At 42.2% G+C, this 26,596-nt stretch overlaps 6 protein-coding genes across 8 annotated transcripts; all 6 read right to left on the bottom strand.

The window, feature by feature from the left end:
• Positions 1-7,346: 7,346 nt before the first annotated feature.
• Positions 7,347-8,818, bottom strand: LOC105661825 (uncharacterized). Its single transcript, XM_012279852.2, has 2 exons — positions 7,681-8,818; positions 7,347-7,583 (listed from the first exon to the last, which is right to left on the bottom strand). The coding sequence occupies exons 1-2, from the start codon at positions 8,460-8,462 to the stop codon at positions 7,475-7,477; spliced, it is 891 nt and encodes a 296-aa protein (XP_012135242.2). The 5' UTR covers positions 8,463-8,818; the 3' UTR covers positions 7,347-7,474.
• A 350-nt stretch (positions 8,819-9,168) lies between these two features.
• On the bottom strand, positions 9,169-11,845 carry LOC100876188 (odorant receptor 13a-like). Its single transcript, XM_003700875.2, has 5 exons — positions 10,822-11,845; positions 10,669-10,768; positions 9,831-9,941; positions 9,613-9,768; positions 9,169-9,551 (listed from the first exon to the last, which is right to left on the bottom strand). The coding sequence occupies exons 1-5, from the start codon at positions 11,610-11,612 to the stop codon at positions 9,501-9,503; spliced, it is 1,209 nt and encodes a 402-aa protein (XP_003700923.2). The 5' UTR covers positions 11,613-11,845; the 3' UTR covers positions 9,169-9,500.
• Positions 11,846-12,171: 326 nt separating this feature from the next.
• Positions 12,172-14,266, bottom strand: LOC100876073 (odorant receptor 13a-like). Of its 2 annotated transcripts, XM_003700874.2 has the most exons (5): positions 13,464-14,266; positions 13,307-13,406; positions 12,648-12,758; positions 12,426-12,581; positions 12,172-12,349 (listed from the first exon to the last, which is right to left on the bottom strand). In XM_003700874.2, the coding sequence occupies exons 1-5, from the start codon at positions 14,264-14,266 to the stop codon at positions 12,299-12,301; spliced, it is 1,221 nt and encodes a 406-aa protein (XP_003700922.2). In that variant the 3' UTR covers positions 12,172-12,298. The 2 variants fall into 2 exon arrangements, with proteins under 2 accessions (XP_003700922.2, XP_076393820.1); XM_076537705.1 differs by having other exon boundaries at positions 12,172-12,581.
• Positions 14,267-14,457: 191 nt separating this feature from the next.
• Or26 (odorant receptor 26) lies at positions 14,458-19,030 on the bottom strand. The gene is made up of 5 exons (XM_076537723.1): positions 17,467-19,030; positions 17,259-17,376; positions 16,010-16,111; positions 15,794-15,949; positions 14,458-14,563 (listed from the first exon to the last, which is right to left on the bottom strand). The coding sequence occupies exons 1-5, from the start codon at positions 18,264-18,266 to the stop codon at positions 14,510-14,512; spliced, it is 1,230 nt and encodes a 409-aa protein (XP_076393838.1). The 5' UTR covers positions 18,267-19,030; the 3' UTR covers positions 14,458-14,509.
• A 119-nt stretch (positions 19,031-19,149) lies between these two features.
• Positions 19,150-23,185, bottom strand: LOC100875622 (odorant receptor 10-like). 2 transcript variants are annotated; one of them, XR_013040045.1, is made up of 5 exons: positions 21,668-23,185; positions 20,482-20,581; positions 20,302-20,412; positions 19,748-19,898; positions 19,150-19,687 (listed from the first exon to the last, which is right to left on the bottom strand). XR_013040045.1 is itself a non-coding variant. In XM_003700870.3 (5 exons), the coding sequence occupies exons 1-5, from the start codon at positions 22,465-22,467 to the stop codon at positions 19,637-19,639; spliced, it is 1,218 nt and encodes a 405-aa protein (XP_003700918.3). In that variant the 5' UTR covers positions 22,468-23,174; the 3' UTR covers positions 19,150-19,636. The 2 variants fall into 2 exon arrangements, 1 of the variants encoding a protein (XP_003700918.3); XM_003700870.3 differs by having other exon boundaries at positions 19,748-19,903; positions 21,668-23,174.
• LOC143265462 (odorant receptor 10-like) lies at positions 23,136-26,187 on the bottom strand. The gene is made up of 4 exons (XM_076537715.1): positions 25,366-26,187; positions 23,843-23,957; positions 23,312-23,467; positions 23,136-23,255 (listed from the first exon to the last, which is right to left on the bottom strand). The coding sequence occupies exons 1-4, from the start codon at positions 26,178-26,180 to the stop codon at positions 23,205-23,207; spliced, it is 1,137 nt and encodes a 378-aa protein (XP_076393830.1). The 5' UTR covers positions 26,181-26,187; the 3' UTR covers positions 23,136-23,204.
• Positions 26,188-26,596: the final 409 nt, after the last annotated feature.

The raw sequence follows: 26,596 nt of genomic DNA, 5'->3' as shown, positions 1-26,596 counted from the left end.
TTGAAGAGGAAGGAGGAGGCCACCTCCCGATCCCTAATTTGTCTATGTGACGGCCTGAGGGCTGGTTGGACCAGGGGAAAGGGAGGTGATAACTGTTGTTCCGCGGAACCTCTTCCGGCACCTCCACTTACAGAGACCAAGGAGGAGGTTACCTCCATGTCCCTAATTTGTCTATGTGACGGCTCGAGGGCTGGTTGGACCAGGGGACAAGGAGGGGATAGCCTTCATCACGCGGAACCTCTTCCGGCGCCTCCTCTTAAAGAGGCCAAGGAGGAGATCGTCTCTCGATCCCTAATTTGTCTATGTGACGGCCCGAGGGCTGGTTGGACCAGGGGACCGAGAGGGGATAACTTTTATCCTGCGGTACCTCTTCCGTCGCCTCCACCCCAGGAGACAAAGGAGGAGGTCACCTCCGAGCCCCTACTTTGTACATGTGACGGACGTTTACTCGGTTGTACCAGGGGGCAAAGAGGTGACGATTTCGACCTCAAGAGACCTTTTTCCGTTCCTCCACTGGAGGAGGAGAGGGAGGAGGCCACTCCCCGATCCCTACTTTGTACATGTGACGGCCCGAGGGCTGGTTGGACCAGGGGACCGGGAAAAGAGGGCCTTCATCCCACGGAACTTCCTCCCGCGCCTCCACTTAGGGAGACCGAGGAGGGGGTCACCTCTCGATCCCTAATTTGTCTATGTGACGGCCAAAAGGCTGGTTGGACCAGGGGAAAGCGAGGTGAAGGTCCCGATTCCGCGAGTACATTACCCGCGCCTCCACTTTTGGAGAACAGGGCCGTAATCACCTCCACTGATCCCTACTTTGTCCATGGGACGGCCAATTTGCCGGTTGGACCAGGGGACAGTCAGGTGGTCGGAATGGCTCGCGAATCGATTAAATTTCGCCGCGATTTTCCGCCGGGATATGTTGACCGCCGCTATTATGTCCGCCTACTGGTCGCTGGACATCCGCTCTGGGCTTTAATTGATAGCGGGGCCGCGCGTTCCTACTTGGGACCAGACGCGATTGCATGGTTAGGGTCGCGTATAGATCCCACTTTTTCAGGGGAAATGCGGATGGCCAATGGCGTGCAGGACCATATCTTAGGCGAAGCGGTGATAGAGATCGAAATCGACGGGCGAAAGATTGCATTGCCAATCCGAGTCGCGAACAATTTAGATTACGATTGCGTGCTGGGGATAGATTTTCTGGAGGCTTTTGAAATCTCCCTAGACACATCGAACGCGACTTGGAAAATTCGGAATGGTCCCGTTCATTCCTTTGTTGTTCCAGGTTTGCAGGATTCGAGGGAAATTATCCACGCCGATTGCGCCGCTATCGTTGAGATTACTCCGAAACAAAGCGAGCGCTTAAATCAGCTGTTGGATCGAATAATTCCCCCTCCTGCGGAAAAACCTCCCGCGACTACTCTTGTTCAGCATAAAATCGACGTGCAAGGACACGAACCGATTAAACACCGCGCGCGACGCGTATCTCCGAAAATTTACGAAGTCGCGCACGCGGAGGTGGACAAGATGCTTGCGGATGGAATTATTGAGCGCTCGTCAAGCGCTTGGGCGAGTTGTCCCGTGATAGTCGCAAAAGCGAACGGGAAATATCGCTTTTGTATTGACTATCGCGATGTAAACAATATCACTAAGAAGGACGCATACCCTCTTCCGCATATGGACGCGATCCTGGACAAATTACGCACTGCACTATACATTTCGACCATCGATTTGAGTCAGGCGTACTTCCAAATTCCTCTGGAAGAGTCCAGTCGAGAAATTACGGCGTTCGTAGTCCCAGGGAAAGGGTTATTCCAATTTACGCGTATGCCGTACGGGCTGACCAACGCCCCGGCCACTTTTCAAAGGCTGATGGATCGCTTGATTGGTCCTGAGCTTGAACCTCACGCCTTCGCGTATCTTGACGATATTGTTATCGTCAATGAGACCTTCGATGACCATCTTGAATGGATCGAAAAGGTCATTGGAATATTAAACGAAGCAGGGCTCGAAATCAATCGGGAAAAGAGCGAATTTTGTCGCCAAGAGGTCCGGTATTTGGGATATTTAATAAGCCAAAAGGGCCTCGAACCCGATCCCGAAAAGGTTGCGCCGGTTTTGTCGTATCCGGCGCCCACGACGGTCAAGCAACTGCGGAGTTTCCTCGGCATGGTTGGTTGGTACGCACGATTTTTGCCGAACCATGCGCGTGACAAAGTCCCCTTGGTGCAGTTGCTTAAGAAAAACGAGCCCTGGCATTGGGGTAAAGCTCAAGAAACGGCTTTTCAAAATTTGAAAAAAGCCCTGAGCACCACCCCCGTTTTAGCGCGTCCTGACTTTTCGTTGCCGTTCGTTCTTCAGACTGACGCGAGTCACTATGCAATCGGCGCGGTCCTCACACAAAAACAAAATGGGGAGGAACACCCCATTGTTTACGTGAATAGAGTCTTGACCGCTGCCGAGCAAAAATATACAGTGACCGAAAAAGAGTGTTTGGCAGTTTTATGGGCCATTAAAAAACTCCGTCCGTATCTCGAGGGGTACTCTTTTACTGTTATTACGGATCACAGCAGCCTCAAATGGCTGCATAATTTAAAAGATCCCACGGGACGATTGGCGAGATGGGCCCTTGATATGCAACAATACTCTTTTTCTATTGAGCATCGTAAAGGAGCCCTCCACCACGTCCCGGATGCACTTTCACGTGCGATAGTACCCTCGAACGACGTCGTCACTGAAGAACCATCTGTTCACGACTTTTTAGCGGCTCTCAGGGACATTGAGAGTAATTGGTACGCTGACCGCTTGAAAAAAGTAGAATCGCACCCCGCGTCGTACCCCGATTGGCGAGTTGAAGACGGACGTCTGTATTATCACCGTCCGTCTCCCACGCAAGAAATTATCGGAGAGGATGACGATGCGTGGAAGTTGGTTCTCCCCGAGGATCTTCGAGAAAAGGCCATTCGAAATGCCCATGATCCCCCGGCCGCTGGTCACCCCGGTATTGATAAAACATACCAAAGGGTGAGCCAAGAATTTTATTGGCCGGGGATGTTCCGAGACATCCGCCGTTTTGTGCAGCGATGTCCCGTGTGTCAACAGCACAAGGTCGAGCAGCGCGCTCCCGCTGGACACATGGGCCGGCGAATCCCCGAACGGCCATGGGCCGTGGTATCCGCCGACGTAATGGGCCCTTTTCCGCTCGGGCGTGGTCAAGCTCGGTACGTTGTAGTCTTCTTGGACAATTTTACAAAGTGGGTGGAGTGTAAGGCGCTCCGAAAAGCTACGGGGTCGGCTATTTTAACAGCTTTTGAGGACCTCGTGCTATTTCGTTGGGGAGCCCCCGAAATACTCCTCACTGACAACGGTACCGAGTTTTGCAACAAAGAGATTGATTCGGCTTTAGAAGAATGGGGAATCACGCATTACACGATTCCCCCGTATCACGCGCAAGCGAATCCGGTGGAACGAGTTAATCGTGTCCTAAAAACGATGATTTCATCGTTTATTGAAAAGGACCACCGTGAATGGAACGTGCACTTGCACGAATTCCGATTCGCTGTTAATACTGCTGTGCATTCCTCAGCTGGCGAGTCTCCAGCGGTGCTCAACTTTGGAAGAGCCCCACGATCCGTCGGCAGTATTCGACGCGCCGTGGAAGGAGAACCCCTGCTCTCCCGCAGAGACCCGCAAGCCTGGGCACAGCGATCGCGTCGCTTGTTGTTATTGCACGACTTAGTGCGAGAACAATTGGAACGCGCTCACAAGCGACAAGCGAAGTATTATAATGCGCGTCATCGAGACATTAAATACCGGGTAGGCGATTTAGTTTGGCGTCGGAATAGGGTCCTCTCGTCCGCCGCAGAAAATGTGGCCGCGAAGCTGGCGGCCGCCTACATTGGTCCATTTCAGATCAAAAAGGTCCTATCGCCCGTCGTGTACGAGTTGGAGACGACCGGAACCCGTATGGTTCCGAAGGTTCACGTCTCCGACTTGAAGCCGTTTGTCGGTGATGACCCCGACGACGGCCCACCCCCGACCCCTCCTAACGAATTTTTGTTTAAGGATGCTGCGTCAAGGAAGGAGGGGAGGGCGGGCGACATCCCGCAGTGCAGCGGCGCCCCACCGCCCCGAACAGGAATTCGACCCCCTGCCCCTGGGGGCGTGCCTGGAGCCGCGGCGGGCCCCAGAGGACAACCGGGCATCAGAGGTCCGGCCCGCCGTCGCCACCCCAGGGGTCAGCGAGGGACGGAAGGGGCGGAAGAGGAGGCGCCGATCCAGGAAGGCCCCGCAACCCGCCGCAGCGCCCGCCTCCACGCCCAGGAGGCGAAAAAGGTCCCGGGGGTTGAGCACCCCCGAAAAGGGAGCGGCGCTCCCCCCCACTCCTCGACCGCGACCCACGGTGCACCGGGTAGTGGATCGCCGGCCGGTGAAGCGCCCCCGCCTCGCGGTAGAGGCGCCAAGCGCGGCCGGCCTCGCGGTCGTCGGCCCCGGGACTAGTGGTCCCGCGGGCCGAATATTGGACGCGACGGCGCAGTTCCTGTCTCTGATGACAGGAATAATGGGAAATGCGCCGTCGCATGGACCGGCACTGCCGGCGGTGGCGGGCCCGGCACCCGCAGGAGTATGTTTTCGGTGCCGGCGGAGGGGGCACGAGCAGCTACAGTGCCCATATTCCCCCGCCGGCCCCTACTGCTTTAGGTGTGGGCGGCCAGGGGTGACCCTGCGGTCCTGCCCGCATTGTGCGCGGGCAGGTCCCGCAAAGAGAGGGGCGGCTCCACACCGAAGGCGGTAGGAAGCCTGCGGGTGACCGCTTTGGTTTGTTTGTTTGTCCTTTGTCTTGGTGGTGGGTAATTTAGTTTAGTACGTAGGAAAAAAAAAAATTTAAAAAAAAAAAAAAAAAAAATTATAAAATTAAAAAAATGAAAAAAAAAATATATATGTTTATGTGTGGTGGTGGAATTTTAGGGGTTTGTGCCGTCTTTTATTATTTTTCTTTTTCCGCCTTATTTTATTTTCAGTTCCTTCCCCCCCTTTTTCTTTTTTTTATTTGATAATTCTATTTTTGAGTTTCCTTTTTGTTTTCTTTATCCCCCCAAGATTTTGTTTTTTTTTTCTTTTCATTTTCTGTTCTCCTCTGTGTGCCGGCCACTTAGGCGGCAATTTAATTTTTGATATTTTGTTACATTTTTATTTTCGTTTATATGTCTTTTTTTTGGGGTGTGTTGTGTTGAGTGTGTTACCTCGCAACAGTATTCTCACCTTCTGATTCTTTACTTCCATTGAAGTTTTTTTTTTGGTTTTGTTTTGTTCGACTCACCGCCTCTCTCTCCGTTCCGTTGTGGGGGACAGATTTTTTTTCTGTTCAGAGAACGGTAGAGATAGAAGGCAGCTACGCGGATCGCCCTATCGCGCGACATCGCCACCCCTGATATCGAGCGAAATTTGGGGTTTCGGATTTTAATGCTGAGTCTCCGCCGATTTACGGGGCGTTGATTGACTCGCATTCCGAAACAGCTGATCAGCGAGTGTGAGTAAATATTGTCTGGAGAATACTGAATGTAGGCCGACGACGATGAAAAAAAGCCCGGCCTCTCATCTAATTTGGCTAAGCCAATTAGGTTGATTGAGGAAGGCTTATCGCGCCCGGATTAAGACGGCGCGACGACTTCTTGCGCCAGTTCTTATTCCGTGGCCCGTCGCTCGTCGGTATGCGAGGTTTTTGTTCTGCTTCCTCCCCGCGGCCGACAACGGAATCAGGCGCGCTGGGTCTGAGGAAGCAAGGGTCCCCCTCCCTGGATGGGACCCATCGTTTTGTCCCTTCGCGTTTTCTTTTTGTTTTGTTGTTTGTGGTCCTCCAGTTTATCTTTCCATCTTCTTTGTTTTTTTTCTGCCTCCTTGTCTGTGATAGGGGAAAATTACTTTTGATTCCCCTTCCTAACGACGTCCAAGTCTGTTACAGGACCGCAGTTTTTTTTTTCAAGCCGGCCGCTCGCTCGCCTCGTTGCGCGGCCTCTGGGAGCGGGCGCGAAAGCGAGGAGGGGGGTAGGACAATTTTTGGGGGGGGGTGTGTAACGAGGCATATTTTCATTGGGTTGATTGCCTCGTTTTTTTTGGGTTATGCCTCGTTACGATGATCCTCCCGAATTGCCAGCCCCACTCCTCCGCCCAAGCGGACCACCTTGCCGCTGGGGCAAGTATGAGTGAGCGTGTGTGTGTGTTTTTCTTTTCTTTTTCGTGTGTTTTTTTTATTTTCTATTTATTTCAGAAGCCAGCGAGCCGCCGTGAGAGATAGCCGCATCCTTTCGCGAAAGCCGTTTCTCTTTTTTTTTTCCCCTATTTCGTGTATTTTACGTCTCCGCTTCTTCTTGTTTTTTTTTTCAAAATCTGAGTAGTGCGTTCCGTGTTATACTTTGTGTCATTTTGGTATTGTGTGTGCCTGCGTGGAGTGTGTGTCGCCGCCGCCCCTGTGTGGAATTTTTGGGAGTACACCAGCGCAAAAAGGTAGGAGTCATCTCCGTACCCTGTTTATTGTTAGTCATTTGCGCGTGGGCGAGGGCGATAGGACCCCTGGCCCCAGTGACGAGGACCCTAGAGGCCGCGGACAGTCTACACGACACTGTCCCCTCTAATTTAGTTCTTCCTCGTTTCGCTGTATTTTGGTATTTAGGACCAACGTCCCCTTATTGTCCACGACCCCTAAGAGGGCGTGTTCCTTCGCGGGCGAATACCTCAGCGTTCTTTTTGCATTTCTATATTTTCTGTACTCGCGCGTACCGTGAGCCCCCGCGCCGCGAAAGCCTCCCTCGCAACTGGCGAGTCGACCCCTTTTCCTCGACCGTTGCTTGTAACGCGTGGGGCCCACGCGAATTCATTTTTTCTGTTTTGCTTACGTGGCCTACTTGGAGGCCCGAATAAAAGCACTTTCTATTGGATACGAACTCGCGGGTCTTTTACTAGTTTTTTCTGACCCCCTCTGATTCCCGCTCCCGACAGAGCAGCCGGAAGGGCGATTACTCCGGACGAGTGCATTAGCACTGGCGCCTCATTAAAGAAATCGTCCGTGGGTGTGAGCATCGGTGCGTGGAGGGCCGTTTTCCCTAACGGCCCCCACTCCAGGGAACCCCCTTCGGGCTTTCCCCCCACCGATCCGTCACAATGTAAGTACCACAACTTCTATTTTAAACTGAAACAATTTAATTTACACTTCATGTTTAAATGAAGTATATTTTAAACCAAAACTTCATCTGCGACCACCTAACACAGAAACCTCGATCACATAAAATATTTCAAAAATGAAATATTTCAAAAATGAAATATTTTAACATATGAAAATCTGACTTGCACTAAATTACGTCTTTAATATAAACGTTATACAAAGAGTAATTCCTTTGTTTTAGAACACATTATTTTCCATTAAAACTACAATTAATGAGTGCACGTATGATATTGTCAAACTATACGCTTCCAACTTTCAGCGTACCAAAATAATATTGAATCCAAGCAGGCATATACTAAAGGTACACTTGAACAATTCCATGAAGCATATCTCGTTCATTATTGCCTCTATACGCGATATAAAGCTGTAACCAAAAGTTCACCAAACATTTAACCAAGCAATTTACCCGGGCCAACGATCATAGCAGTCGAGGCCCATATAAAATCAGTCAAACAACTTACCTCAAAATTGCCAAATGTTTTCTTACGATAGCCCCAACATCGTTCAAACTCGACTGATCCACAGCTTCCGTGATCCACGTGGCGAGTATATTCAGCTGACTGTACGCGTGCAGTGTAAAAGCGCTAGCCAAACTGAAAGCACCGGCGAAAGTACCGTTCACGAAAAATCCGGAAACAAATTGCGCGACAAGAACGATTTCAAAAGTGGGACTGGTGTCGACGGGTAGCAGTTTCCTATACGTGGCACAAGGTAGCATGTGCACGACCTTAGTTTCGTTTCCGACCGTGATGACCTGCGTGGACAACGCTTTCTCGACACCGAAGCCCAAAACCGCACTCTGCATAAGAATCGCGCACAGGGAGACCACGTAGCGACTGAGTTTCGCGTTTTTGATCATCGTCTGCTGCATCTCGGGGTTCATTATAGACCGCCAGTCGTTTTTCACTCGTTCCACGCACCATTTTATCTCCTCATCGTGCATCAGCAACATGGTGTACCCGATGCCGCCCAGACACCAATGGGACATCGGACCCACAAGTACCACCTTTGTATGCAAGTCGATGTCCCCTAAAATCAGCTGCAGGATGGCGGGAATTACGGTGATCAAAATGGTGGTGTAGCCAATCACGGTCAAAATTAATGAGACTGTTAATTCCGTTTTGGTGGTGGAGGATGACTTAGGCCAGGCACCTATGGATTTGAGCAGCCATCTGTTTAATTGAAGGCTGTAATCGCTCAGAATCTCGGGATCCGTCTGCTCCGTGATGGGTTTGTCGTGCATGTTGCTCGTCGGGGATCAACAATGTACTGAATCGTGGGTTTTGTGTGGGCGAAGATGCAGCTCAACGCTTGCGCAGACATCGATCGATTGCTTGTAACTTAGTAATTGTGAACGCAACTATGTTTACATATCGTTGGTGGGGTATTGAGATAGAGTCGCGGAGAACTGCATCCTTTTTGAAGGTGTATTTTGTAGTTGCAATCCTGTAAGGTTGCTTTCATTTTGCGTTTTTTTTTAGTTTGTTGCAAGATTTTATTTGTGAGAAAAGAGAATTGTGACATTTGCAAACTTTTGTTTGCTACTATCTTATGGTTTAGATGCACGTCTAAAGATTAGAAGATTAGATAAGTAGTTTGTTATATTAATAATGGGCTCATTATTGTGTTTATTTATTGCTACTTGTCATGCTAGAAATGGCTATTGCTGATTATATTTATACATTGTATATTATATCAAATAATTATTATAGATTTATTTGATGTAATTACTCGTCATTTTTATTTTTGCTGTTCTATATTAGATCAAGTCCTTTATTTTGTTCTAATTTAATTTAATTTAATTTGTCCTTTATTTTGTGCAAATTTGTTCTGACTGAATTAGCAGTTTAATAGCTGGAATTAAATTAATATATCTATGTCTTTCTTATTAAATTTATGTAAACATTAAGATGCATATTCCCCCTTTCACATAATACAAAATAACCATAATTCATACAATATAGCTATACATAATTACAAATACTTAAAGACTCGCCATTTTAGGAAAACTTCTGTCACCAAGATGGCCGCCGCAGCACGTGGACGAACACAGAATACAACCTTAACTTTTCCATAATATATATTATTAAACATTACAAATACACTATCATTACTAATCAAACACGCAACAGATCAGTTCGCAAATATAAAACCTCAAATTAGATCATCAAACTTACGAATCATATAAGGTGAGAAACTCCCTGACCAACCTTGTTAATTGGTTACAATTTATTCTTTAAAAATTTGTTTCCAGATTATTTATAAATTAAACTCGTTTCTGTTATGTAGTCTGCCGTAACACGTTTAAATAAGCAAAGGCTGTTTTCACCACCTAGAGTGAAGAAATGAAAACTTAAATAAAAAATAAAAACAGCAGAAAGTTTTTTACGTACACTTGCAAACGTATAAAGAGACATTGTAACAAATTTCCCAGCTGTCATTCTAATCACCGTACTGGATCGTGAAATGATCAGTAGCAGATCCAGAATGTGTTTATCCGGTAAATAATACCAGTTCGTCATGTAGACTGAGTCACCGACCTTTTTACACTGTCAAGAATCGGAAGGTGAGTATTATTATGATTTTCATTAATTATTTTGTAATTACTTGCCTGCTCGGATAGTTTCTCACCGATGTAGCACACTATGAAAATGTTGAAAGCCATGGAACACAGTATGACGGCATAAATTGTCATACTTTGATAATCGCGATTCGCCCATTGCTGGAATAAATAAATTAATTTATGATTTATGATACAATAAAAATATACTTTTCTAATTTATGATACAATAAAAATTTAGACACTGACATTCATTTGTTATTAACTATCACTATTTAAATTATTTTTACTATCAATATCAATTTTTAATATCAATTTTATTATGAATTTTACTATGACTTCCTTTTTGAATTTTTATTATGAACTTTATTATGAATTTTACTATAAATTTTTCTTTGAATTTTTACTGTGAATTTTATTATGAATTTTACTCTGACTTTCTCTTTGAATTTTTACGGTGAATTTTATTATGAATTTTACTATGAATTTCTGAGGATAAAAATCATTTTTTACGACTTTTAATAATAACTTTCTATACGAGTAACAATAGGTACTATCCTGAAACATTTATCTTAACTCTAATATTTATTACAAATTTTGGAGAAGAATTTTATTATGACTTTCTGTTTCAATTTTTACTATGAATTTTACTGACTTTCTTTCTGAATTTTTACTATGAACTTTATTATGAATTTTACTATGACTTTCCCTTTGAATTTTTACTGTGAATTTTATTATGAATTTTACTATGAATTTCTGACGATAAAAATAATTTTGTACGACTTTTAATAATAACTTTCTATACGAGTAACAATACTATACTGAAACATTTATCTTAACTACCATATTTATTACAAATACACATATAATAAAAAAATTTCCAGCGTACCGTAAGAACGTAGTATCCAAGCATACATATATTGAACGTGCACTTAAACAACTCCAAAAAGCATATCTCCGTCATCATGTCCTCAATATACGATATAAAACTGCAACAAAACTTCATTACACCAGACCTCGCACTAAACTAAATTAAAATTACCTCAGAGCTCTCAAATGGTTCTCCACGACGACACCAATTTCCTTCAAATAAATATTTCGATCGCAATCTCTCCATTTGTTCACGAGTTCCCTGATCCACGCGATGAGCACGTTCAGCTGGCCATAAGCATGTGCCGCGAACACTATAGCCAAACTAAAAGCCCCGACAGTGCTAGAGTTCACTATGAAACCAGCCAAAAACTGCACGAATAAAATGATCTCATTTGTGGGACTAGTGTCCACAGGTATCAGCTTCTTGTAAGCGGCACATGGCAGCATACGTATGGTTCTGGTTTCGTTTCCGACTTGAATAACCTCCGTGGTGAATCCTGTTATCACACAGTAGCACAGAACGCCACCCTGCATGAAAGTGGTGCAGAAAATAACCACGTAACGACCGAATTCCGCGTCCTTCAGCATAATTTCTTGGTCCTTCGATTTTGTCACCGACCGCCAATCGGTTTGCATGTGTTCCACACAGCATTGGATCTCTTTTTTCCGCAAGAGCAACGTGGTGTAGTTGATTCCTCCTATGAACCAGTGGCTCAGAGGACCCACCATCATCAGCTTCTGTGTCAGAAGATCGTCGTCGAGAATCACGTACAATATGCAAGGGACCACGGTTGCCAGAATGGAGCAGTAAGAAATGACGATCAAAATTAATGAAACGACCCTCTCGATTTTTGAAGTCGGTGAGGGCCAAGCACCGATTGGTATCAGCAACCATTTGTTTAGCTGCAGACTGTAGTCAAAGAGACTGTCGAGGTCTGTTCGTATGAGCGAGGGTTCCATGATCACGTGTCGAAGTTGCAGAAACTACTGAATCGAGCATTGGAAAAGGCAGAAGTATGTTGGGCTACGCTTGCGCAGATTTCTTTTCAACAATGCTCGATCGATGCGTCTAGACTGTGCAACTTGTTGCGGTGGTGAACGCTGTGGACAGTCGGTCGCGAGAAGTTGAAAGGTACTTGCTATAATTAAATTCTTTGGGTCATTTCTTTCATTTCGATTTCGTTTTGTCAGTGAAATTGTATTTCTAAGATGTCAAATGTATCAGAAAGGTATGTGATATTAATAATAATTATTATTTGATTAGAGCTTGAGCACTTCTGTTATTTTGTATTGTATCTATAGTACTTACAAAATAGTTACAGACTTATAGTTCAATAATTTGAATTAATTTAAGATTGCAACATGTTTCAATTATTGGTGCTACAATATTAATTCTACTTGAAATTTTAAATATGTAAAATTTATTTATAATTCGCATGCATGCATTATAAGTACGTACTCTGTAAATTTAATCAATCATTTTATATTTTATGAATAACGTTCAACAACAGTGGTGCACATAAATAGAATATGAATAAGATACCATATTTCTATGCTGTAATTTACTGTCTGTTATTTTAATGCTGTAGTTTAATATTTGAATACAATAAATTTATTTACAGATTATTTATTCAGCTACAAATTCGTCACGTCGTTTGTCGCAACACATTAATATACGCGAACGCAGTTTTCATCACCTACAACGTTAAAAAATGCCATAAGTCCAACACGATTTATCTGTCTTGTGTGACAGTAAAGATCATACGAACGTACAGTAGTAAACGTATAAAGAGACATATGGACAATTTTTCCAGCAGTGATTTTAGTCACCACGCTGGATCGTGAAATGATCAGTACCAGGTCGAGGATGTCTTTGCCAGGTAAATGATACCATTCGGTCATATACACTGCTTCGCCAACTTTCGTACACTGCCACAAATTTATATTGTTAGTAATTCTGATTAATTAGATAGATCTTTTAGTTTGTTCACTTACTTGTTCTGATAATTTCTCACCGATAAAGCACACTACAAATATGTTGCAAGACATGGAAAATAGTATGATGGAACAAGTTACCATGTTTTGGAGATCGTGAAGGGCCCAGTACTGCAAAAGACGATTTTCATTGTGGGGATATTAGATAGAATTTTGGGAGATGTAATTGTGGGCATATGTATGTGGATTTAGGATGACACAGTATGTGGATTTAGGAAGGATTAAGGGATATATTAAGGGATATGTGTAGAGACTCGGTGTCTATGTGTAGGTGACCAGGTTCCTAGGTGTCCAGGTGTCTAGGTGTCTAGGTGCCTAAATATCTAAATATCTACGAATTTGTAGCTCTAGGTATCTAAAAATATGGGTACATATGTAACAATTGAAAAATCTTGGACTTAGGATATTGAGAAATATGTCTTATGATCGTAGAACCTGAGACTAAGTATCTGGTAATTTGAGTATCTGAGTACCTAAACATCTATCAATCTATATGTGTAACTACTTAAATTTCTATGCCCCAGAAAATCTGAAGATTGATATACTCTAGAATGTAATAATATAGAAAAGGAAAATCTCCACACACTCATATATGCTTACATAGCAATATAATAGATCAACCAAAATTTTTAATCATGTATTACACATTTTCAACGTACCAGAAGAACATAGTATCCAAGTAGGCATATACCAAAAGTGCACTGAAATAATTCCAAGAAGCACATCTCCGTCAGCATATCCTCAATATGCGATATAAAACTGCAATGAAAACCCCAACTTAAACCATCAAATCTCATAACACAACACGCAACTTACGTCAGAACGTTTAGATGTTTCTCCACGGCAGGTCCAATGCTATTCAAAAACGCATTCTTATCGTGTTCCCTCGACTGATTCACAAACTCCGTGATCCACGTGCTCAGCACATCTAACTGACCATAAGCATGTGCCGCGAACACTATAGCTAAGCTAAACGCCCCAACAGTGGTAGAGTTGACAACAAAACCCGCCAGAAATTGCACGAATAAAATAATCTCATTCGTGGGACTCGTATCTACAGGTATCAGCTTCTTGTAAGCGGCACAAGGTAGCAGACGTACGGTTCTGGTTTCGTTTCCGACTTGAACAACCTCCGTGGTGAACCCCGTAATCACGCAGTAGCACAGGACGCCACCCTGCATGAAGGCAGTGCAGCATACAACCACGTACCGACCGATCTCCGCGTTCCTCATCATAATTTTCTGATCGTTCAACCTGGTGACTGTCCGCCAATCGGTTTGCACGCGTTTTATGCAGCACTGAATTTCTTTCCCGCGCAAAAGCAGCGTTGTGTAATTGATTCCTCCTATGAACCAGTGGCTCAGGGGACCCACAACCATCAGCTTCTGCTGAAGATCTTCATCAGCGAGGATCACGTACAATATGCTAGGAACTACGGTAGTCAGAATTGTGCAGTAACAAATGACTATCAAGATGAACGAAACGATCTTCTCGATTTTTGTCGTGGACGGCGTGGAGGGCCAGGCGCCTATCGTTATCAGCAGCCATTTGTTCAACTGCAGACTGTAATCGCTCAGACTGTCCAGATCCGTAGGTACAACGGACGCGGGGGTTGTCATGACCACTCATTGAAGTCTCGAAGGCAACTGAACAGGGAATTCAACATTGGGAAGGTAGGAACAGAGAGTTGCCAACGCTTGCGCAGGTGCGCCTTGCACGAACGTTCATCGATTTGCAACTTGTTGCAGTGGAACGATGCTGATGTTGCGAGGGTACTGTCAAGTGCACCAACTCTGTAAAGAAAGTTTATTCTGCTTTTATTGCGGTTACATCAGGTCGTACAAGTTTCAAGCGGTTTCCGGTCAGGTTGCGATTGTTCGAAGCATGTTGAAGTACGTGAAAGATGTCTTCAACACCTGGAACACAATGTAGAGGTGAGTTTAACATTTAGGTTAAATGTAGATTAGAGAAAATATAAGTTAAATGGACGCGTTGGATTTCCTATGCGTAGAATTACCACGCGTTGGATTTCCGACGCGTAAAGTTACCACACGTTGGATTTCCTACGCGTAAAGTTACCACGCGTTGGATTTCCTACGCGTAAAGTTACCACGCGTTGGAATTTCGATGCGTAGAATTACCACGCGTTGGATTTTCTATGTGTAGAATTACCACGCGTTGGATTTTCTATGTGTAGAATTACCACGCGTTGGATTTCCTTTGCGTAGAATTACCACGCGTAGGGTTTTCAGCGCGTAGGGTTACCACGCGTTGGAATTTCTACGCGTAGAATTACCACGCGTAGGCTTTTCTACGCGCAGAATTACCTCGCGTTGGATTTCCTGCGCGTAGAATTACCACGCGTTAGATTTCCTATGCGCAGGATTACCATGCGTTGGATTTCTTATGCGTAGAATTACCACGCGTTGGATTTCCTATGCGTAGAATTACCGCGCGTTAGATCTCCCACGCGTAGAATTACCACGCGTTGGATTTCCTATGCGTAGAATTACCGTGCGTTAGATCTCCCGCGCGTAGAATTACCACGCATCGGATTTCCTACGCGTAGAATTACCACGCGTTGGATTTCCTATGTGTAGAATTACCACGCGTTGGATTTCCTTTGCGTAGAATTACCACGCGTAGGGTTTTCAGCGCGTAGAGTTACCACGCGTTGGAATTTCTACGCGTAGAATTACCACGCGTAGGCTTTTCTACGCGCAGAATTACCACGCGTTGGATTTCCTGCGCGTAGAATTACCACGCGTTAGATTTCCTATGCGCAGGATTACCATGCGTTGGATTTCTTATGCGTAGAATTACCACGCGTTGGATTTCCTATGCGTAGAATTACCACGCGTTAGATCTCCCACGCGTAGAATTACCACGCGTTGGATTTCCTATGCGTAGAATTACCGTGCGTTAGATCTCCCGCGCGTAGAATTACCATGCATCGGATTTCCTACGCGTAGAATTACCACGCGTTGGATTTCCTACGCGTAGAATTACCACGCGTCAAATTTCTTATGCACAGTATTACCACGCGTTAACTTTCCTACGCGCAGAATCACCACGCATTGGATTCCCTATGCGCAGAATTACCACGCATAAAATCATATTTATGCGATTAAGGTCTTGATACTCACATCGCCGAAAGTTGCTAGGGAGATCCGTATAATCTTGCCAGCAGTGATTTTTATCACCATGCTGGATCTAGAGATTATCATCACCAGGCTAAGAGCAGTTCTGTGTGATAAACGGTACCATTCCACCGAGTATGCTTTTTCTCCAACCTTTTTACACTATTGGAAGATACAGACTTTTCATAAGGATTTACATGGCGTTTATAATTATATTCTTACCTGTTCCGTCAGCCTTTCACCGATATAACAAAATATGAATATATTGAAACTCATGGATGCGTATATGATTGCATATGATGCTAACGTATCCTTTGATTTCTCCTGAGAAGTTGTAATATGGTTTATAAGATTGTTATAGAATTTGGTGGAAGATGTTTAGGAATCCTGAGAATCAGGTTTGATTCGCGTTGATGGTTCAATTTAAGTTCTTGGTTAAACTTACAATGTGACAGAGAAAATCTGTGATTGCGTAGGTATGATAATTAGAGCACTATCAGTCAAAAGTCATAGGACATCTTATATGGCATTATAATCTTATAATAGAATATACTAGATTGTATACTGGATACGTATACTAGAATTATTTGGGAATTTTAGAATTATGTAGAGTAGAATTTCCAAACGTAGAATTACTATGGGTAGGGTATCCATGCGTAGAATTGTCACGCGTTGAATTTTCTACGCGTTGAGTTTTCTACGCGTAGAATTACCACATGTTAAGTTTTCTACGCGTAGAATTACCACGAGTTAAGTTTTCTACGCGTAGAATTACCACACGTTAAGTTTTCTACGCGTAGAATTACCACGCGTTGAGTTTTCTACGCGTATAATTACCACGCGTTGAATTTTCTACGCGTAGAATTACCACGCGTTGAGTTTTCTACGCGTATAATTACCACGCGTTGAATTTTCTACGCGTAGAATTACCGCGCGTTGGATTTTCTACGCGCAGAATTACTACGCGTTGGATTTCCTATGCGCAGGATCACCACGCATTAGATTTCCTTTGCGCAGAGTTACCACGCGCAAAGTTTCTTATGCGCAGAATTACCACGCATTGTGTATTCTACGCGCACAATTACCACGCATTGTATTTCCTACACGCAGAATCACCACACATTGGATATACTATGTGCAGAATTACCATGCGTTATATTTTCTGTGTGCAGAATTACCACGCGTAGAATCACCACGTATAGAGTTTCTGAAACATAGAACCACAACGCATAGAGTTCCCCATATATAGAGTTTTTCAGGCATGGAACCACAACGTGTAGAGTTCCCCACATATAGAATCACCACATGTATCCGTACCATGCATGATAACGTCACGCATAGAGTCACCAATTACCATACTCGTATGTATATTCGATCTCCGCAACTATTTTACGTCCTCGTACTTTACCAATTCCGATACCAATAACTTCACTATAAATACAAATTACAAAAGCGTCCCAAGACCCTCGACTGATAGTGCACAACATACCGTAATAATATAATACTCCAGCACGCATATGTTCACCGTACATCCGACTAATTCAACCAGACAAATCAGATTCATAATTTTCTCTATATACCACACAAAACTGAAACGAACGTTCTGTATAAAAATAAAATTCACGCTTCTTTATTGTCACTCTAATATTCCAACAATCACGGTCCGCATCCACATATACCTCAGCGTTCTCAGATGATGTTCCACGATATCAGCCAGTTTTTTCTTAACAACCCTCTGTTCTTCCACTCTAGCTCCAACTAGCTCGTCCATCCGGGACATCATAACGTTCAACTGTCCGCAAGCGTGCATCGCCAAGATGGCGGCCAATCCGCAAGCTCCGACAGTGACGGAGTTGACGATGAACCCCGACAGTACTTGAAGAGCGAACACTATCTCATTAGCTGGGCTTAATTTCACGTTCAGCAGCTTCGTATAAACGGGACAGGGTAACCGATACATCAGAAAGCTCTCGTTGCCGACGTGGAACACGATTTTACGGAATCCTATGACGATGTAGGAGAAGACACCCACGTTCATGCCGACCGCGGCGAGGCAGGCGATCAAACGTCCAAACTTAACATTCTTCAGCATCACCTCTCGATCGCTGGCTCGTTTGACTGTCTGCCAGTCGCTTCCTATATGCTCGATGCAATGAAGAATATCCTGACCTCTCATCGTCAGAAAACAGTAATTAAGTTCGCCCATTATCCAATGACTCATAGGTCCGATCGCCTTTATTCTCGTTTGAAAGCTCGCTTCTTCGAACAATATAAACAGCAAACATGGCACGAACGTGAAGATGATCAGCACGTGACAGGCTACGTTCAACACGATTGCCAAGATTTTCTCGGCGGTGCTGGCGGTGGATGCCCTTGGCCAAACTCCGATGGGCTTCAGAAACCAACGGTTCAGTTGGATGCTGTACTCGTAATCCTGAAGGTACCTGGTATTTGTTATTCGTTTATCAGACGAGTTCATTATTGCGCGGAGAACGATCGTAGAGTGAGTTGCTTGATGAAGAGGACTATCTTCGGGGTAATGGCGCGTGCGCACGGTTTTTTTGGTTCCCTGGAATTGTTCGGGGCACTCGGATCGATCAATGTTGCGCGAGGTACCAGTTGCGTTTTTCGACGGCTGCTAATCGATGTTAGACATTGTTGCGTGATGTAGTTCTGAACAAGGTCGTTTTCTTAATATTCTGATGGGCGGAGTGTTGTCGATACTTCTGTTTTGTTGGATTTTTTTGATATTATAACGGTTTTTGGATTTTTTTGATACTATGTGTTGGTACATTTTTGTTGATTCTATCTTGTAGCAGTTTTGTTGATACTATAACGGTTTAGTTGGACTTTTGGTGATACTATAATAGTCTTGTTGGATTTTTGTTGATACTTTGACAGTCTTGTTGGATCTTTGTTGATAGTATAACAGTTTTGTTCGGTTTTTGTTGATACTATAATAGTCTTGTTGGATTTTTGTTGATATTTTGACCGTCTTGTTGATACTATAACAGTTTTGTTGGGTTTTTGTTGATGCTATAATAGTCTTGTTGGATTTTTGTTGATACTATAACAGTCTTGATAGATTTTTGTTGATACTTCAGTCTTGTTGAATTTTTGTTAATACTATAACAGTTTTGTTGGACTTTTGTTGATACTATAACAGTCTTGCTAGATATTTGTTAATACTATAACAATCTTGATAGATTTTTGTTGATATTTCAGCTTTGTTAGATTTTTGTTGATGCTATAACAGTTTTGTTGGACTTTTGTTGATACTATAACAATCTTGCTAGATATTTGTTGATACTCTAATAGTCTTGTTAGATTTTTGTTAATAATTTAACAGTTTTGTTGAACTTTTGCTGAATTTTTGTTGATACTATAAAAATCTTGCTAGATATTTGTTGATACTCTAACAGTCTTGTTAGATTTTTGTTAATGCTTTAACAGTTTTGTTGGACTTTTGTTGATACTATAAAAATCTTGCTAGATATTTGTTGATACTCTAACAGTCTTGTTAGATTTTTGTTAATACTTTAACAGTTTTGTTGGACATTTTGTTGATACTCTAACAGTCTTCCTAGATTTTTGTTGATCTAATCTAAATCTCTAGAAATCTATGAATCTATGAATTTCCTAAAAACTTGGAGATTTATAAATCTATGACCTACAGATCTAAAAATAACGTCACTAAAATTAATCAATAAATTTTGCACACATTTTCAAACTTCAATTGCACTGATAGAAAAACAATATAAAATTTCATCAAGTTTTCATTAAAACCCAAATACAATAATTCTATTTCTACAAAATATTTGTCAAACTACATTGTATTACCAGGAACGTTCACGTCAATGCTCTCAACATGTTTAAAAACCCCGTCGCCGTTTTGACAACCTGTAAGACAACGATATTTATTATACGATTTATTACAAGTATTTAATACTTCATACTTACATCACTGAAAGTGCTAATGGATAATTCGACCATGTTTCCAGCTGTGAGTTTGATGGACGAATTGGACATCGCAATGAATAAAATGCAGCAGAGCTTCTTATTTCCTGATAATTCATACCAGTCGATCATGTATGATACCTCGCCGACTTTTCTGCACTATCATATATTTTATCAGAATATTTTCTTCTCATCATAATAATCGTAATAGTTAATTATGAAAGGTTACTGATTAAACCCTTGCCATACAATTTATTTGTCACATGCGTCAGTCAAAACTAACTATTCATAGCTATAATGTTTAAACAAACAATAAAAATTAAAATGTGAATATTTTATATTCAGGGATTCTTGATAATACAAGTTGTAATTGGACTTAAATTTGAAGTTGAAGAGTATTAAAAATTTGAGTAAGATTTGAGCTGTAAGTGTGTCACGAGTGAGACTCGTCAAAGTACGACAAGGAGTTAACCTAAGTTAATGATTAGAAAATGAACGAATGATTAGAAAATGAAAAATGATTAGAAGATGAGTTCGAATATATGGAAAAATCGTACCTGTTCAGCCACGAGTTCGCCTATGTAACAAAATATGAAGATGTTGAAACCGAAGGACGTCACCAGCACCATGTAAGTCAAGGAAAACATTACATCTTTCGGATTCCATTCCTACGACATGGAGAATATATTTGGAGGATGTATAACTATGTATTTTGCTTTATTATTAATATATCGTACCATGATGCTATAATATCCGAGCAGACAGAGATTCATTGTACATCCTAGAAATTCTACGAAAGATATCTGTTGCAGTGCCTTCTCGGTCAGCGCCAGGAACCTGAAACGTGATGAAAATTGTCAGCATGGTATGAGAAAATAAATATGAAAGAATTATGTAACAATTTCAAATAATGTTAAGAGACATCAAGTTTATAAAATAAATAAATTCTGAAATACTAAAGATATAGGTAACGATTAACCATTGACTAGCAGTTATTTTGTATACGTTTGGTATTAAACGTATGCAAAAGGGAAGAAAATATAATTGTCATATTTTTTAGAATCTCGTTATATTGCCATGGAGAGTAATAAATTTAGCATCACAGCTGATAAATAATGCAAACGGAAATTTGTAAGTTACTATGTTCTTTAACAACTCTAAAATCCTAACCTATAGTATGTTACCAATTTCTGTATTCTAAGTTGGCGGACAAATAATATACAGCTCCTACAAGGAAGAAAATATAATCAGACCTTACTATACCTCTACCACCTTGAATTTAACTTTGTAGCCCAAAAATAAAAATTAAAGCGAATTCCCAAACTAGTTTCCCAAAAAACAAAGAGGTATCAAATTATTCAAATTATTCAAATTATTCAAATTATCCAAATTATCAAAATGAACTACATACGCGTTGAATTTACAGTGCGTGGAATTTGTAATACATTGAATTTTCTACGCGTCAAATTTGTCGCGCGTTGAATTTGCGCGCATTAAATTTGCTATGCGTTGAATTTTCTACGCGTTGAATTTGCTACGTATTGAATTTTCTACGCATTGAATTTTCTACGCTTTAAATTTGCTGCGCGTTGAATTTGCTGTGCGTTAAATTCGCTGTGCATTGAATTTGCTACTCGTTAAATTTTTTACGCGTTGAATTTGCAGCGCGTTTAATTTACTATGCGTTTTGTTATCTACGTGTTGAGTTTTCTACGCGTTGAATTTGCTGCGCGTTGAATTTGCTACGCTTTAAATTTTCCACATGTTGAATATTTCACGCATTGAATTCTCCACGTATTGAATTTTGTACACTTTGGATTTTCCACGCATCAATTTTGCCGTGCGTTGGATTTGCTCCAAACTAAATTTACCACCCATTTCTCAAAACAAAACAAAAAATCAAATTAGCCACAAAAACATTACTTGAGTATTCGAACATGTTGTTCCACGATACTCGCAATCCTGCCGTCCAGACTCTTGCTCATATCCGCCCGTCCGTTCACCAGGTAGCCCAACCAGTTCATCAAGATCTCCATCTGGCCACACGCATGCACCGCAAAGGTCGCCGCCAAGCTACAAGCTCCGACCGTGATGATATGCAGCACAACGCCTGCCAGACACTGAAGGAAGTAAAAGATTTCGTTGACGGGGCTCTGTCGGTAGTCGGTGATCCGCATCGAGGAAGGAAACGGCAAGAAGATGAAGGTGAAGTTCCCGTCCTGCGCCGGGATCCTCCCCACGGTGATTGGTACAGCGATGTAGAAGAAAATATAAGAACTGTACATGAAGAACGTACAAACGATCACTATCCTACGCGCATAGTTCGCGTTCATCACCATGATCCTCTTCTCGTCCAGGTGCTTCATGTTCTTCCAGTCCCACTCGATCTGTTTTACGCACTTCAGGACGTCATTCTTGTGCAGTAGTAGTAAATAGTACTTCAAGTACGACATGAGAAAAAAGCTGAGAGGCCCGATCAACTTGATCCTGTTGTAGGTGTCGTTCACTTCGAGGATCAGGAAGATCAAGCAGGGGACGAAGAGGAAACTCACCAAGAAATAACAGACGACGTGAACGAACCAGCCGAAGTATTTTTTGATGGGCGAAACGGTGCTCGATTCTGGCCACGCGGCTATCGGTTTCAGTATCCAGCGATTCAGCCGAATGCTCAGATCCACGTTCTTCAGGTAATCTTGCTCCGTTTTCGCAGTTGCTTTTTGCATCGTCGATTGCTCGATACTGAACGAACGCAATTTGATCCTCTCTCGAAAAACATTATTGCGCTTGCGCTAATTTCCGATGAAGAATTTAAACCATCATTTTCTACTTTTTCGAAGGGTCGAACCCTTCTACTTTGCACGATGCATTATTAGTGCGGGGGTAGAATGATGACGGTGCATCGATAAATTGATTTTCAAACATCACTGAACGTCCGCTCTTCAAGTTGCTACTTCCAAGCGATTATCTTACGTACTGTGTGCTATTGCTCGGTTAATTTCTGTGTAATTATAATGTGTACATTTTGTTCGTCAGAAGTCTGTCGCCAGTCTCCTGCATATGTTTTTATTACTTTCAATATAAAGTAATCATGGCAATGAATTGTTTACATTCTATATTTTTGAATTTTATAAATTATATAGAATTTTCTAAGTACTAGTGTTTCAGTTTCTAAAGAACTAATGATGTGAATGAATCATATGTCTACGTACGAGTGACGCCACCAGAATATTTGAACTTACCAGTGTACAATATTAACACTTTATTTCGTACTACAATCAACAGTGTACATTGATGAACTTACGTGAATTCTATAATAAATTCTATACTTCTGCATATGAGATGAGCAACCGATTTGAAGCACAATTTTTATTATGTTTCTAGAAGTCAATACTAACATGTTGCAATTATAGACCCGTTACTTCTACCAAGTCTTCTAACTGCGTATTATTTTTAAGAATGTTCAAGTGACCGTACGTAGTACATTCAAAAAGGCGAACGCACTTTTAACGACCTAAATTATATTAATTAATAATTAAATTAATGAGCATAATTGCATTTGATACTTACATCACCGAATTTGCTGTAAGATAATATCACGATGTTCCCTGCTGTCAGTTTAATTGTAGAATGAGACATTTGCATGATCAAAATTATGCTGAGTTTCCTCTTGCCCAGTAATCGATACCAGTCAATCATGTACGATATCTCAGCAATATGTCTACTCTATTATAAAAAATATTTTTAATCCTTAAAATGAAAATATGTTTCTTCATATACGATTATGACAGAAGTGCTTATATTTTACTCCAGAATATTTAAAATTATTTCAGATGTGCCTTAACGACAATATAAAAAAATTGTGCTAATTTTTATGCATAATTATTCAAGATCATTTATGTGAAGTACATTAACAAACAGACGATGTGAACAATACCCCCTCGGCAACAAGTTCTCCTATGTAACAATATATGAATATATTGAAGGTGAAAGACACAAAAAGAACGGCGTAAGTCGCAGAGCTTAACATATCGTTCGTACTCCATTCCTAAAAATTTGTGCAAAATCCTTTTTCATATCTATTAAAAACCGTTTGAATACCTCTTTTGTGCGTACCATGAGAACGCAATAACTAAGCAAACACAACTCCACTGTACACCCCAGGAACTCCACCAGGGATATGTATCGAAGTGTTTTCTCTGTAAGCTCTAAGAACCTGTAAAACATACGAACACGCTTTGATGTACATATAATTGGACGTATATTGCATGAAGTTTGTGTTGAATCAGTGTGCGTTGAATTAAATTAGTGTGCACTATTATGCGTTTCATAGCCACGGGTTGGATAACTGCGCGTTAGATTACTGCACGTTGGATTACTACGCATCAGATTACCACACGTTGAAATACGGCGCGTTAGATTATTACATGCTATACGACGGAGCGTTAGATTACCACACGTTAGATTACTACTCGTGAAATTACTACAAGTTGAATTATTATACTTTAGATTACCTCATGTTGAATTACTGCGCGTTAGATTACTGCAAGTTGGATTACTACGCGTTAGATTACCACGCTTTGGATTACTACGCGATAAATTACTCCACGTTAGATTACTATGCGTTAAAATACCTATGTTGGATTATTACGTGTTAGAATTCTACTCGCTGAGTTACTACGCGTTAGATTACTCCACGTTGTATTACTACGTGTTATATTACCACACGCTGGATTACTACGCGTTTAACTAGAACACGTTGGATCACGACGCATTATAATTACCAGGAATTGTACTTGTCACGCGTTGTGTTCACCACGTGTTGAGTTTTCCATGTGTTGTTTACCACGCGTTAAGTTTTTCGCGCGTTGAGTTAGATACGCGTTGAATTTACAGTGCGCGGAATTTTTGACACATTGAATTGTCTACGCGTTAAAGTTGCGCGTAGAAATTGCGCGGGTTCAATTTGTAGTGCGTTGAATTTTCTGCGCGTTGGCGTTGCTGTGCATTAAATTCACTGCGCATTGAATTTGCTATTCGTTGAATTTTTTACACGTTGAATTTGTAGCGCATTAAATTTGCTATGAGTTATGTTATCTACGTGTTAAGTTTTATACGCGTTGAATTTACAGCGCGTTGAATTTGCTACCAATTGGATATTCTACGCGTCAAATTTGCCCTGCGCTAAATTTTCTACGTACTGAATTTTCCACGCGTTAAATTTGCTATGCGCTGTGTTATCCACGTGTTGAATTTGCTGCGCGTTGAATTTGTTATGCGTTAAATTTTTTACGCGTTGGATATTCCACTCGTCTAATTTGCTGCGCGCTAAATTTTCTGCGCGTTGAGTTTGCGTTGCGTTAAATTTGCTATGCGTTGAGTTATCTACGTATTTAGTTTTCTACGCGTTGAATTTGCGACGCGTTGAATTTTTTACGCGTTGAATCTGCACATTGGATTTGCCACGCTTTCAATTTTGCACCTGATGAATTTTTCACGCATTAAGTTTTGTGCACTTTAAATTTTCCACCCGACAATTTAGCTGTGCGTTGATGTTACTACGAACTAAATTTACTGCCTATTTCTCAAAAAACTAGAAATCAAATTATTCACAAAGACATTACTTGAGTATTCGAATATGTTGTTCCACGATTCTCGCAATCCTGCCGTCCAGACTCTTGCTCATATCCGCCCGCCCGTTCACCAGGTAGCTCAACCAGTTCATCAAGATCTCCATCTGGCCACACGCATGTACCGCGAAGGTCGCCGCCAAACTGCAAGCCCCGGCCGTGATGATACGCAGCAAAATGCCTGCCAGACACTGAAGGAAGTAGAAGATTTCGTTGACGGGGCTCTGTCTGTAGTCGGTGATCCGCATCGAGGAAGGAAACGGCAGTAAGATGAAGGTGAAATTCCCGTCCTGCGCCGGGATCCTCCCCACGGTGATTGGCACAGCGATGTAGAAGAACATGTAAGAACTGTACATGAAGAACGTACAAACGATCACTATCCTACGCGCATAGTTCGCGTTCGCCATCATGATCCTCTTCTCCTCCAGGTGCTTCATGTTCTTCCAATCCCACTCGATCTGTTTCATGCACTTCAGGATGTCATTCTTGTGCAGCAGCAGTAAGTAGTACTTCGCGTACGACATGAGGAGAAAGCTAAGGGGCCCGAACAACTTAATCCTGTTGTAGGTGCCGTTCACTTCGAGGATCAGGAAGATCAAGCAAGGGACAAAGAGGAAACTCACTAGCAAATAACAGACGACGTGAACGAACCAATTGAGGTACTTCTTGATCGGCGAAACAGTGCTCAATTCCGGCCACGCGGCTATTGGTTTCAGTATCCAACGATTCAGCCCAACGCTTAGATCCACGTTTCTCAGGTAATCCTGCTCAGGTAATCCTGCTCTGCTTTTCGCTGTTGCTTTTTCCATCGTTGATTGCTCGATACTGAGCGAACGCGACTAGATTCTCTCTCGAAAATCATTATTGCGCTTGCGCTAATTTCCGATGAAGAATTTAAACCATCATTTTCTACTTTTTCGAAGGGTCGAACCCTTCTACTTTGCACGATGCATTATTAGTGCGGGGGTAGAATGATGACGGTGCATCGATAAATTGATTTTCAAACATCAGCGAGCGTCCACTCTTCAAGTTGTTACTTTCAAGCGATTATCTTACGTACTGTACGGTATTGCCCGGTTAATTTCTGTGTAATTATAATGTGTACATTTTGTTCGTCAGGAGTTTGTCGCCAGTCTCCTATGTTTTTATTACTTTCGATGAAAAGTAATCATGGCAATGAATTGTTTACATTCTATATTTTTGAATTCGATAAATTTTGCATAGA

The sequence above is a fragment of the Megachile rotundata genome, chromosome 12, assembly GCF_050947335.1.
Source record: "Megachile rotundata isolate GNS110a chromosome 12, iyMegRotu1, whole genome shotgun sequence".
In the NCBI taxonomy this organism is placed as follows: Eukaryota; Metazoa; Arthropoda; class Insecta; order Hymenoptera; family Megachilidae; genus Megachile; species Megachile rotundata.
The sequence above is the reverse complement of the archived record's forward strand: the minus strand, read 5'-3'. Positions and strand labels throughout refer to the sequence as shown.

What these genes read in the sequence shown, in the direction of transcription:
- LOC100876188 (XM_003700875.2), bottom strand. Translation starts at nt 11,612, where the DNA reads ATGGAACCCTCGCTCATACGAACAGACCTCGACAGTCTCTTTGACTAC. An exon ending in AACCATTTGAGAGCTCTGAG is followed by an intron (nt 10,769 to 10,821) that starts GTAATTTTAATT and finishes GTTTTGTTGCAG; the next exon opens with TTTTATATCGTATATTGAGG. An exon ending in TTGGATACTACGTTCTTACG is followed by an intron (nt 9,942 to 10,668) that starts GTACGCTGGAAA and finishes TATTTATTCCAG; the next exon opens with CAATGGGCGAATCGCGATTA.
- LOC100875622 (XM_003700870.3), bottom strand. Translation starts at nt 22,467, where the DNA reads ATGCAAAAAGCAACTGCGAAAACGGAGCAAGATTACCTGAAGAACGTG. An exon ending in CAACATGTTCGAATACTCAA is followed by an intron (nt 20,582 to 21,667) that starts GTAATGTTTTTG and finishes ATCACGTTTCAG; the next exon opens with GTTCCTGGCGCTGACCGAGA. An exon ending in CCATTAGCACTTTCAGTGAT is followed by an intron (nt 19,688 to 19,747) that starts GTAAGTATGAAG and finishes GTTGTCTTACAG; the next exon opens with GTTGTCAAAACGGCGACGGG.
- LOC105661825 (XM_012279852.2), bottom strand. Translation starts at nt 8,462, where the DNA reads ATGCACGACAAACCCATCACGGAGCAGACGGATCCCGAGATTCTGAGC. An exon ending in AAACATTTGGCAATTTTGAG is followed by an intron (nt 7,584 to 7,680) that starts GTAAGTTGTTTG and finishes TTTTGGTTACAG; the next exon opens with CTTTATATCGCGTATAGAGG.
- Or26 (XM_076537723.1), bottom strand. Translation starts at nt 18,266, where the DNA reads ATGAACTCGTCTGATAAACGAATAACAAATACCAGGTACCTTCAGGAT. An exon ending in GTGAAAGGCTGACGGAACAG is followed by an intron (nt 15,950 to 16,009) that starts GTAAGAATATAA and finishes ATCTTCCAATAG; the next exon opens with TGTAAAAAGGTTGGAGAAAA. An exon ending in CCCTAGCAACTTTCGGCGAT is followed by an intron (nt 14,564 to 15,793) that starts GTGAGTATCAAG and finishes ATTGTGTTCCAG; the next exon opens with GTGTTGAAGACATCTTTCAC.
- LOC100876073 (XM_076537705.1), bottom strand. Translation starts at nt 14,266, where the DNA reads ATGACAACCCCCGCGTCCGTTGTACCTACGGATCTGGACAGTCTGAGC. An exon ending in AAACATCTAAACGTTCTGAC is followed by an intron (nt 13,407 to 13,463) that starts GTAAGTTGCGTG and finishes TTTTCATTGCAG; the next exon opens with TTTTATATCGCATATTGAGG. An exon ending in TTGGATACTATGTTCTTCTG is followed by an intron (nt 12,759 to 13,306) that starts GTACGTTGAAAA and finishes CGTCTTTTGCAG; the next exon opens with TACTGGGCCCTTCACGATCT.
- LOC143265462 (XM_076537715.1), bottom strand. Translation starts at nt 26,180, where the DNA reads ATGGAAAAAGCAACAGCGAAAAGCAGAGCAGGATTACCTGAGCAGGAT. An exon ending in TCATGGTACGCACAAAAGAG is followed by an intron (nt 23,468 to 23,842) that starts GTATTCAAACGG and finishes TTTTTATAATAG; the next exon opens with AGTAGACATATTGCTGAGAT. An exon ending in CTTACAGCAAATTCGGTGAT is followed by an intron (nt 23,256 to 23,311) that starts GTAAGTATCAAA and finishes AATATAATTTAG; the next exon opens with GTCGTTAAAAGTGCGTTCGC.